We start from the raw sequence: 12,494 nt of genomic DNA on the forward strand, positions 1-12,494 counted from the left end.
TGCGTCACTACCTGTTAAAACAAAAGAGGTGCAAACCCTGTGACCTGGCAATTCCACTCCTACAGCATCTACTCATGGAAGGCAGGATAACGCCCCTCCCACCCGAAGGTGTCCACGACCTAACCCCTGGAAGCTGAATCTGTTGTTTCCACAGGGAAGGGAAACTAAGGTAGCAGATGGAATTCAGGTTGCCAAGCCGCTGACCTTAAAATAGGGCGCGGGCTGTGGACTACCCAGGTGGGCCCAATGTAGTCCAGGGGTCCTTCAAAGGGAAAGAAGGAAACAACAAAAGGAGAACCAGAGAAATGACAGCATGGGAAAGACGTGCTCATGGCTGCTGGAGAAAGGGGACCATCGGCCAAGGAATGTGGGAGGCGTCTGCAAGCTAGAAAGGCCAGAAAATGGATTTTCCCCAGGGCCTCCAGAAGGAACGCAGCCCTGCCCACACCTGGTTTTAGCCCAGGGAAACCGATTTTGGACTGCTGACCTCCAGATCTGGGAGATGATACATCTGTGCTGTTGAAGCCACCATGTTTGCGGTAAATTGTTAGAGCAGCGGCAGAAAACTAATACACGGTCCTGGGGAAACACGGGCATGTAGGCACAAGGCGGCATGTTTTCTGGGAACGCGAATGTATAAAATATAAAAACAGAACGGAGAGAATCCATCCCGAACTGGTAACAACTGTCACCTCTGGTAAAGAGAGGGTGATGGCAATCGAGGTGAGATTTCCACCTAGTTAATAATGTTCTACATTTTTTTTTTAATTTTTTTTTCAACATTTATTTATTTTTGGGACAGAGAGAGACAGAGCATGAACGGGGGAGGGGCAGAGAGAGAGGGAGACACAGAATCGGAAACAGGCTCCAGGCTCTGAGCCATCAGCCCAGAGCCTGACGCGGGGCTAGAACTCACGGACCGCGAGATCGTGACCTGGCTGAAGTCGGATGCTTAACCGACTGCGCCACCCAGGCGCCCCCTCTACATTTTTTTTTTAAAGAAAATGTGTTTATCCATATACTGCTTAATTGAAAGTTAAATGTTTAGAGAGTTACCGTTCACAGCTTAAACGTCAAAGAACCACAATATAAGACTCTTAATGCTGAAAAAGTGAACACAATTTCTGCTCACAATCTCAAAAGCACCACAAAGTCCTAGACCTCACAGTCCCCACGATTACGTGTGGGCTCTGCCTGTGTAGACAGGACACCAGAGAAAATTCATTCTGTATCCATAAACACAAACCCTTCAACAAATCAAAATCAATGTGAGATTCACATTTATGGTCGACGGACAAGATTCGGTCTCAAAGGCTTAGATTTTCTGACTCCAGCCCACCCAACCACGATTCCCACCTTGACCGTGCCTCCTTAACACTGCCCACTTCAAGCAAGTCACTTGCCTCTGGGTTTCCTTTATCCCAGTGTAAAAAAAGGTTTGTTCTACCACGTCACCTGCCTCATGGGATGGTCAAAAGATTTTAAATGGGATGAAATGACAGCTTACATCCCAGCAATCCGTGAACCCTGAATTTGAGACTCAGCCGGCTATAGAAAGCCCTCTGTAAACACAGAGGTACTGGCTGCACTGGGGATACCATGAGCGGGCCTAATAAGATCGCCACGACCCCAAAGGAGGCCAGCTACCATGGAAATTCCAGACCAAGTTGCAGGAAAGGCAGTCTTGGAGAGCTGGTGCCATCCGTAACTGGCAGCCATAAGTGGAGTCCTGCCTCAAACACCTCCTGCAGTTACCTGTACCTGCAGAGAGACCCCTGAGCCACCACCACCACCACATCCAGCAACTATGAACTGCTTTATAATCCGAGGGGAAACAGCCTCCCATTTCCAAATGTGACCCAGCCAAAGGGGCAAGGCTACAGCCCTGGTATGAGACGGACTGCCCACGCTGGGCGCCAACGTGAGACCTCGAGGACACAATGTTCTAACCAACAGCAAGAGCCATCACATGCGTCCTCTTACCCAGCTCCAAATGAAATGAAAAATCTAAAGACCAACTTTGGGGGTGGGGGACTTCAGTGCAGACGTAGACTCACCCAGGATCTTTCATATCAATTAGTCAGTCCAGTCCAACGCCCACGCCCCAGCAGCTTCCCTGACGCCCCCTTCCTGTTCCTCCCTAATGAATGAGCCCTCTCGTAGCCCCCCAGCACTTAGGGTGAGCACAGCCCCCTGGAGACACCTCGCCAGACCGCCAGGAGGAGTCCCTCAACCTCGTGCCACCCCCCCCCCCCCGCCAGCACCAAGAAGAGGTAGTAACTCCTACCAACATCCCCCTACGTGTGTTCTGCAGTTAGAGGACTAGGACTAGAGGAAGGAACTTTTCAACAGGGAGCATGCTAGAAAAGCCAAGCCTGGCGCACGCCTTTCCGTGTTCACGCTCATCCGCTAGCTCGGAAGCACTCCCGGCGAAGTCTGTCCGGATTGCTGGGGCGAACTCCCAATTTCTCGTCGGAGCCCCGCAAAGTCCTGGGCTGCGCCCCACGCGGCCGGGCGGGGCGGCACCGCGGGGGGCGGGGGACGTCCGTCCCCGAGGGGGCCCTGCACCGGGAGGCGCGGGCAGAAGAGCGCGGCCGGGACAAACCTAAGCAGGTGCTCGGGTCCCTCGGCCCGCGGCGCCACAGCGCGCTCCTCGGCGTGGCAGGGGCACGCGGGGCGCCGCCGACACCCAGGGAGCCGAGGGTCGCGGGGTCACGGGGGACGCGGGCCCGGGACCGCGCGCTGGAGCCCGGGGAACCGCGAGCCGTACCTGCCGCCGGCGGGTCCGCCTCCTCCTCAGCCTCCGCCTCAGCTGCCGCCGCGACTGGCGCCGCGCCTGCCTCCCCCGGCAGCCGGTCCATCACGCCGCCAGTCATGTGAGCGCGCGCCACGTGACTTCCTCCGCGCCCGCCCGCCCGCCTGGCCGCGCCCACCCCGGCACGCCCCGCCCACGCCCGGCCCCGCCCCGCCCCTTGCCTGGCCAGCCTCGCGGCGCCCGCTCCGGGCCTGCCACGCCCCTTCTCCGGCCTCGCCACGCCCACCCGGGCCTGTCACGCCCCTTGCCCGGACTCGCCACGCCCCGCCACGCCCCGGCCACGCGGCCACCAGGAGGATTGGCCCACGCGGCCACCAGGAGGATTGGCCCGCGCTCCCGCCCGCGCTCCCGCTCCCCCCAGCAGGCTCGGTGCCAGCTCAGCTCGCCCACTCGCTTAGCCGCTTGCTCGGCCGCTTGCCGTCACGCTCACCCCTCGGCCGCTCACTCGGCACTTCCGCGTGGGCCTCTCCCCGCCCCGCGCCACCGCACCCCTCCCGGCTCGTCCCTCGCTCCCCCCGCCGCCTCTAGCCCTTCCCTTAGCTCCCACCCCCCTCCGCTCACTCATTCACTCGTTCACCCGCCCGCCCTCTCACTCGTTCCCTTCCGCCCGTCCGCAAGGACTCACTCACCCTCCCGCCCGCCGGCTTGCTCATTCACTCTGCTCCTCACTTACGCACCACTCCCCACTCACTCATTCACCCCCTCGCTCAGTCACTCAGCTTTTCACACGCACTCATCCCCCACTCATTCGTTCATTCCTCCACTCACCCACTCCTCCCCCCGCCCCCTTGCTTGTTCACCCACTCGTCCACCCCCTTGCCCACCCACTCTCACTCGCCCTACCAGCTCACTCACCCACTCCCCCTGGCCGTCCAGTGCCGGGACCCGGAGATAGGAGGATGCATTCGGTGCCTCCCCCGATCTGGAGGACCACAGGACACCAGAGCAAGTGTCCTGGCTGTTCCAAAGTGAGGCTGTGGGGGCACCGGAACAGATGAAGGGACCCCTGGGTGGGGCAGAGCCTGCCTGAGCTGATGCTGGAGATGAGGAGTTCAGCAGAAGGAGCGGCCTCCAGCAGGCGCGAAGGTTCTGAGACATCAGGCAGCTGCAGACGCTGTGGTCCTCCTGGAGCTAAAAGTGTGGCTGCAGAAATGGCAGAAGAGGAAGCTGGGGCGCCAGGAAGGGCTCCATGAGGGAGGGCCTCGTTTCCAAAGTCAGAATCTTGGACCTCCGGATTCTGATGCCCACCAACGCCCCCTGGGGGCTGATTATAGCGATCTAGAGCCCAGACCGACCCCCCTCCCCCTCCCTGTCGGGGTCCCAAGAAAGGTCCCAGTCTTCCCCAGGTAGCTGGTTTTCCTTGCTACAGCTGGACCCTGCCTCAGTTACAGATCACCGCACCCAAGGACATCCCAGAGAGCTGACACAGTCAGAGAGGCTCTCCCCGCACCCCCCCCCCACTGTAACCTAGCAAGTGCTATCCCTTTCTCCAGATGGGCTTTTCCAAGTCACAGGGCGGGGGGGGGGGGGGGGGGGGGGGACACTGCAGGATCCTGTGATGCACAGACCCCCATCTGATGCTATTTCCTTCCGCCACCGGGGCTTCCTTTCAGGGCTTGTTGCATCAAATGATGGGCTCAGCACTTTTCCCTGACTCTGCGTCTATCCAGTCCCCAAACACACACTCACTCGGGCGTGCGCCTACACCCACACACACACTGCTGATGTCCTGGTATTACTCGGCATGTATCTCTGTCCCTCACTAGATTATAAAATCTTTATTAAAGATTTGAAAGTTCACTGGATTCTCCAAACTGTAAAACCCTAATAGAAGTGTATAAACAGACACTATTCAAGAGTGACAACATTAAATGTATTCTTTTAACACCCTTGACACAGGGCCCCACAGCCTCTAGTTCAGCAGTTCTGGATCTTTGCTGCACTTTCTAATCATCTGGGGAGAGTTCAGATATTCTGTGTCTGGAGCCCGCCCCCAGAAGTTCTGATTTAATTCATCTGGGGTGTGGCCTAGACTTGGGATTTTTTTTTTAAGCTCCCCAAGTGATTCTAACATGCAGCCCAGGTGGAAGGCCACGGTTCTAGGTTGAAAGATTATTTGATTCCTGCAAACATTGCCTGAGCATTTTCTAGGTACTGCATGGGGGTGGGGGGGGTGGGGGGGAGACACAAGGATACAACAGGATTCTCACATCACAGAGTGAAGCAGGTGATAGGGCTGGAAACATAGGTGTCGTGAGAGGAAAGGGGAGTGAGCGGTGGGTTCTGACGTGCCCAGTTCCGAATGCCTCCAGAAAAAGGAACTCGGTCCTTACAGGCTGTGGGCTCTATTGCCAGATATCTCGAACGGTTAGAAAGTTCCTGGAAACGTGCGCTGAAACTCGTCTGCCTGTAACTTCTTTAGATCCGCACCAAAGAAGACTAACCCTTATACGATTTCTGTTTCATTCAGGAAGCAGCAAACAGCAGACCAGAGTTTCTGACTTTTAAAACCTTGTGGTTAATGGCAAGGATCCAATTAACATTGTTCATCTGTTGTTTGAGTCACATCAATCGCTTTCCATTTAGGCAAACGAGGACTGTAGGCACACGCTGACAACTGGAACAGTGGAGTCAGGACGTCACGTTGCAGGTGGACGTGCAGAAAGGGGCTGTTATCAGCTGTCCCCCCGAAATGCAAGGACTTCCTCATCCTGCTCGGGGCCTTTTGAAGAAGTTAGTGAAACGCTTTGAGGACTACGGACTTGACCGTTAATAATAGTTGACCTGTTTGTCAGGATAGGCTGTATCCTGCTGCAGAAACAATCTGAACCCTCAGACACCTGAAATAACAAGGCGGCCACGCTCGTCTTGGAAACCCAGACAATGGAGCGGCCACCATCTGGAAGTTCTGCCATCGCGACAAAGAGAAAGAGCTCGGCAGGATCCAGCACAAGCACTGAAACGTCCCGCAGCCCTCCATTCGCAACTCCCTGGCCAAAAGTGTGACGCGCTTCCCCCAACCAGGAAGAGCCAGAGGGCGGACACCCCCAAGTGCCCGGAGGACCGAAAGCCAGAAATATTTGGCCAAGAGCGCTAAATACCAAGCACACGAACCAAACTAGCGTTTCTTGAACGTCTACCTACCATGTGCTGAGCACCTTTCTAAGTGCCTTTTATTTGGAAATTCACCAACTCACCTACCCGTCACACCAAATCTACAAAATAGTAGTATGATGGTCTCCATGCCCCAGCAACTAAGGCAGAAGAGTCTGACACGCCAAGATCGCAGAGCTAGTCCACGGAAGAGCCGGGATTTGAACCCAGACCATCTGGTACCAGAGATCCCCCTCGTAATAGCCCCTGTGGCGTTACCCAATGCCATAAAACCCCCAGTTTCTCCTCAACATTCTTTTTTCTTTTTTTGAGAGAGCAAGGGAGGGGAGGAGGGGGGGAGAGAGAGAGAAAGACAGAGAGAGAGAGAGGGAGAGAGAATCTTAGGCAGGCTCCGCACTCAGCACAGAGCCCAAATCTGGGCTCGATCCCAAACCCTGGGATCATGACCTGAGCCGAAACCAAGAGTCAGATGCTCAACCGACTGAGCCACCCAGTTGCCCCTACCCCCTCAACAATCTTAATCAGGAAATTCCAGTCCATCCGTAACCTCTTCTTTTAGAAGGCTTGAGGGGGATGCGGCCTGTGGCTCTGGGGGGAGGGAGTCTGAAGGCAGAGAAAATTACAACAACTTCGCAAATAATATTAATAGCCCCCAAACACGTATGGAACCCTAATGATGTGACAGGCACTGCACAAAGTGCTGAGCCAGTATCATCTCAACACCGTGAAGGTCATGAAACCGAATCCTCGGGCGACGCTTCCTTGTCAGGCAGCGAGATACCTTCTCAAGCTTGCATCCTAAAGTTCCGGAGATCTGCTCACGTCCTCCAGGAGCCTCAGGAAGATTTCAACATCTCAGAAATGTTGGCTCTCCTCACGAGACGTCGGACAAGCTACTTTATTCTCGTCAGCCTCAGTTTGCTCGCATGTAATATGGCAACATCGGTATCACTCATTTCAAAGGTGTGTTCCTGAAAGGTTAAGGTTTAAATAAGAGACTTCTTGGGGCGGTGGCTCAGTCGGTTGAGCGTCCGACTTCAGCTCAGGTCACGATCTCCCAGTCCGTGAGTTCGAGCCCCACGTCGGGCTCTGTGCTGACAGCTCAGAGCCTGGAGCTCCTTCGGATTCTGTGTCTCCCTCTCCCTCTGCCCCTTTCCCACTTGTGCTCTGTCTCTCAAAAATAAATAAACATTAAAGAAAAGATAAAAATCTTAGGAGCCTGGGTCAGGTAACAGGAGAGCACAGCTTGGGCCTGCAGCAAAGACACGATACGGCCTAAAGTCCCTAGATAGGCTCAGGATGGACGGAGAGCTACCCCACCAGCCTTTAGGAGGAGCGTGGGTGCTGGCTGTCCACACCAGACCAAGAGTGGAGAAAGAATAACCCGTGAGGCAAATCCCAGTCCTGGATATTTACCCCAGGGAAATCAAAGCATATGCCCACCAGAAAGAGGCTCATTCCTAGAAGCCTCATTTGAATAGCTACAAACTGGAACTAACCCAAATGTCTGTTAACAACAGACTGGATGAACATATTTATTGCCGTAGAGCCATACAATGGCACGCCGCACTGCCACGGGGGAGCACAAAATACTCGTGCTGGCACGCGCCAAGTGGGGGACTGTTATGACAAATACCTACAGACGTGGAACTGGCTTTGGAATTAGGGGAAGGGTAGAGACCGGAAGAATTTTGACAAGCATCATAGAAAAAGCCTAGATTGCCGTGAACAGATTGTCAGCAGACACGTGCCCGTTAACAACTCGGTTAGTAAGGACTGTGGTGTAGAAAGTCCACATCATCTTAGATGGCAATACCCAAACTGCCATAAAGCGAGTGCAGACGGAAGTTCAGACGTTAAAGGCACTTTATGGGGTGCTTGGGTGGCTCGGTCGGTCGGTTGGGCGTCCGACTTCGGCCCAGGTCATGATCTCACGGTCGGTGAGTTCCAGCCCCGCGTCGGGCTCTGTGCTGACAGCTCGGAGCCTGGAACCTGCTTCGGATTCTGTGTCTCCCTCTCTCTCTGCCCCTCCCCTGCTCAAGCTTGGTCTCTGTCTCTCTCAAAAATAAATAAACATTAAAAAAAAAAAAAATTAAAGGCAATTTTGGTGAGGCCTCAGAAGGAAATGAGGACCACATTACCGGAAGCTAGTGGAAAATAGCTTCTGCCCCGCAGTGGCAGAAAGCTCAGCTAGATTGTGTCCCAGGTCCATGAGAAAGAACCTATCCGGACTGCAAACAATTGTAAAATTAGGAGACTCACGGTCAGGAAAGTGTGCTCTGGAGAGAAAGCCAGGGGTGTGCCTGGACAACCTTTTTCTAGCGCCTGGAAAGGAACAAAAGGCCACAGTATTCATCACAGAGAGCTCTTTGGAGAGATTAGATTAGATGTGTGGCATTTCAGCAGAAGCAAAAAAGAGACAGGATTATTCAGGAAAGACCTGTGGATGAGCCTCTTTCTTTTCTTTTTTTAATGTTTATTAATTTTGAGAGAGAGAGCGTGAGCAGGGGAGGGACAGGGCTGGGTGGGGGGTGGAGGGAGGGAATCCCAAGCAGGCTCCGCACTGTCAGCGCCAAGCCCAGTGCGGGGTTTGAACCCACAAACCGTGAGATCATGACCTGAGCCAAAATCGAGAGTCAGACGTTCAGCCGCCCGAGCCCCACCCCCCCTGCTCCCCGAGCCTCTTTTGTAACGGCGCACGTGTCAGACCCACACGGTTTTTGAACATCTTGTCTCAGCAGAAACACTACCAGCTTGGACTTCAAGGGACAGAGGAAGACGAAATGAAAGAAGGCGGACTCGAAAACTCTACAGGCAGGAAACAGGCTGAAAATACTACTCGGCTACAAACACGTGCTACGCTTCATGAAAAAGGAAGGAAGACTCAGGGTGCAGCCGTGGACCTTGAACCACGGAGGACAGTTCGTTGAAACCTGAGTTTATTCCCTTGCATTTCAGAATTGCTTAGGGCCGCAATTCCTTTCTCCTTCCGTTTCTTTCTGTTTAAATGGGAATGTTTATAACTGTTACCCTATGCCTATCGCGCCATCGTACTCGGGGATTAGATCATTTGTTCTCTAGGTGCCCAGATGGAGAGGAGTTCTGCCCCGGGATGAATCACAGATGGCGTCTCACCCATACCTGTTCTACCTTATTTAGATGATGAGATTTGGGACATTGAGTTGTGCTGAAAGGGTTGAGACTTTGGGGGATACTGGGATGTGAGAGATGTATTTTGCAGACTGGACAGATGTGAATCTTTGGGAGCCAGAAGGTTAGCTGTGGTAGACACAAGACTAGCCCCTCAAAGACCATCTAGTCCCCAGAACCCGTGAATATATTACCTTATGTGGAAAAAGGGACTCTGAAAATGTGCAAAGTTAAGGCTCGTGAGATGGAGACAGTCTCCCGAATTATCTGGGTGGGTCACGGTGCAATTATGAGGGTACACATAGGAGGAAGGGAACAGTGCCAACATTACGGAGACATCCATGTGATGCTGGAGGCCGAGACTGGGGTGGTGCAGTCACGAGCCAAGGAATGCCGGCAGCCTCTAGAAGCTGGTAGAGACAGGACGCCTGGGTGGCTCAGTCAGTTAAGCGACCAACTTCAGCTCGGGTCATAATCTCACAGTTTATGGGTTTGAGCCCTACATTGGGCTCTATGCTGACAGCTCAGACCCTGGAGCCTGCTTTGGATTCTGTGTCTCCCTCTCTGCCTCTCCCCACTCACACACACACTCTGTCTCTCAAAAATAAATAAACATAAAAAAAAAAAGAAGAATCTGGCAGAAGCGAAGAATGACTTTTCCATTGGAGGTTCTAGAAAGAACCTTTCCTACCTACCAACACCTGGATTTCAATCCTTTAGGACTCATTTCACACTTGTGACTTCTCAAACAATAAGACAACACATTTTTATCGTTTTAAGCCACTAAATTTGTGCTACTTAATGCCGTTGAATTTTGTACTTAAAAAAATGGTTAAGGTGGTAAATTTTATGTGTATTTCACCACAGTTAAAAAGTTATTTTCAATTTGGGGCACGTGGGCGGCTCAGTCACTTAAGCATCCGACTTCAGCTCAGGTCATGATCTCACGGTTTCTGGGTTCGAGTCCGCGTTCGGCTCTGTTTTGCTCAGAGCCTGGAGCCTGCTTCAGATCCTGTGTCTCCCTCTCTCTCTCTCTGCCCCTCCCCATTCCCACTTTGTCTCTCTCTGTCTCTCAAAAATGAATAAACGTTAAAAATGTTTTTAAATAAACATTTAAAAAGTCTTTAAATTATTTTCAATTAAAAAAAAAAAAACTTTCTCACAAAGAAAACTCATGGTCCAGATGGCTTTACTGGTAAGTTCTACTGAACTTCCAAGGAAAATGTAATAGCAGTGTTATTATATAAGCAGAGTTTTTGCCAGGAATGGAGGTGGTTTAATTAGTTGAAAAATCAATTTAACTCACTGTGTTAACAGAACCATATGATCATCGCATATGCATAAAATTTACATTGAAGAAAAAATACATTATGCAAAAAAAAAATGCCCCCCAAAACTCGCATGGGAAATTATGGAAAAATTTAACACCCATTTATGATTACATCTCTCTGCAAACTAGGATGATAAGGAAACTTCTTCAAATTGAAAAGGAGGATCCGTGAGAAGCTAAAGCTGGTTCATACTTAACAGTGAGAGACCCAACATTTTCCCCCTGTGATTGGCAGTAAGGCAAGACAAGACGTTAAAAGTCAACACTGACTGGAAGTCCTCGCCCACGACTGGGCAAGAAGAAAATGGCATGACGACTGGAAAGGAAAGTGGCTGTGGAAGCAGAGAATGCTAAGGAATCTAAAACCACCACCACCACCACCTAGAACTCGAATAGGAAAATTGACCGAGGTGGCAGGATACAACACTAATATACCTGAATCAGTTGCATTTCTGTATACTCGTAACAAACACATGGAAAATGAAATTAGAGACGAGCCATTTCTCCGACGTTGTTCAAACCTATGGAACGAACAATACCAAGAGTGAACCATAAGGTGAATGATGGATTATAATGTGTCAGTGCAGGTTGGTAACAGACACACCATTCTGGTGGGGGGCTGGTAAAGTGGGGGGGGGCAATGCATGGGTGGGGGCAAGGAGATATGGGAAATCACTGCACCTCCCTCTCAGTTTTGTTTGATGCTTAAACTGCACTAAAAAATAGCCTTAAAAAAATATTGGGGCGCCTGGGTGGCCCAGTCAGTTAAGCATCCAACTTTGGCTTGGGTCATGATATCGAGGCTCATGGGTTCGAGCCCCCTGTCGGGCTCTGTGCTGACAGCTCGGAGCCTGGAGCCTGCTTCGGATTCTGTGTCTTCCTCTCTCTGCCCCTCACTCGTTCATAAATAAATGAGTCTCTGTCTCTCTCTCTCTCAAAAATAAATAAACTTAAAAAACAACCTATTTCCTCAAATTTTTGCTGTAAATTCTGATAATCAAAGACATTAGAAGAAAATTATCTTGATACCAAAATCAAATACGCTGGAAGAAACTATAGGTAATGTTGCTCATGAACACAGACACAAAAATCCTTAACAAAATATAAACAAATCTAACCCAGTAACACATGTAAAATGGATAAAATATTGTGACCAAGTAAAATGCAAGTTTGGTTTAACATTTCCAAATCAAGGTAACTCAGCACACGTATTAGTTTTCCAGGACTGGTAACAATGCGCCACAATCCAAGGGGCTTAAAACAATAGAAATTTACTATCTCACAACCCTGGAGGCTTGAAGTCTGAAATCAAGTTGTCCGTGGGCCATGGTCTGTCTGCAACTTGTTAGGGGACAAGATTCCCTTGCTTTCTCTGTCTTCTGGTGGTTTGCTACAAATCCTTGGCACTCCTTGGCTTGTAGACACATCACTCCAAGCCCTCCTCTGTCGTCACATGGCTGTGTCTTCTCCACGTGTGTCTCTGTCTTCACGAGGCATTTTCTTTTTCTTACAGGGACACTAGTCACATTAGATGAGGGCCTACCCTAACGACCCCATCTTAAATTGATTATATCTGCAAAGACCCTATTTCCAGAGAAGGCCACATTTCTAGGCACTGAGGGTCAAGACTTCAATGCATCTTTTTTGGGTGGCACAGTTCAACCCATGACACCGTATCAGTAGAACAAAGGAGAAAATTCGTAAGATCATTTCAATAGATGCGCAAAAGGCATTTGAAAAATGTCCAGCATCCATTCATCATGAAACTCTCAGCAAATGACCAATAGAAGGGACCTTTCTCAACCTCATAAGGGTATCTTAAAAAACCAAGAGCTAGCCACTCGGGCCAGCATGATAAAATATTGAATTGTTTCAACATTTGAGTTGAAATATTGGATGTCTGGGACCAAGGCCAACAACACACACTTCATTGCTCACAGTTGACATTCAATCGGAGGTCTAGCAAGAGACGAAAACAACTGCATATGGCTAGGAGAGAAAAAATCTGTAATAAAAATATAATCATGTCCATAGTGAGTTCTGTAGAATCCACAAGTCACTAGAATTTGTAATAACATTTTAGCA

At 51.0% G+C, this 12,494-nt stretch overlaps 1 protein-coding gene across 4 annotated transcripts in view; it reads right to left on the minus strand.

Moving 5' to 3' along the window:
• SNX8 (sorting nexin 8) overlaps positions 1-12,494 on the minus strand; it is a 68,902-nt gene that overhangs the window by 37,091 nt on the left and 19,317 nt on the right. The window contains exon 1 of one of the 4 annotated variants that reach the window (XM_045462017.1): positions 10,845-10,899. The exons of 1 other annotated variant lie outside the window; for it this stretch is intronic. In XM_045462017.1, coding sequence (XP_045317973.1) covers positions 10,845-10,884 — 40 coding nt within the window. In that variant the 5' untranslated portion in view covers positions 10,885-10,899. Of the gene's footprint in view, positions 1-2,770; positions 2,915-10,844; positions 10,900-12,494 lie in introns of those variants that run through there. 2 more of the 4 variants (XM_045462018.1, XM_045462019.1) reach the window with 2 other exon arrangements.

Source organism: Leopardus geoffroyi, chromosome E3 (genome assembly GCF_018350155.1).
Source record: "Leopardus geoffroyi isolate Oge1 chromosome E3, O.geoffroyi_Oge1_pat1.0, whole genome shotgun sequence".
In the NCBI taxonomy this organism is placed as follows: Eukaryota; Metazoa; Chordata; class Mammalia; order Carnivora; family Felidae; genus Leopardus; species Leopardus geoffroyi.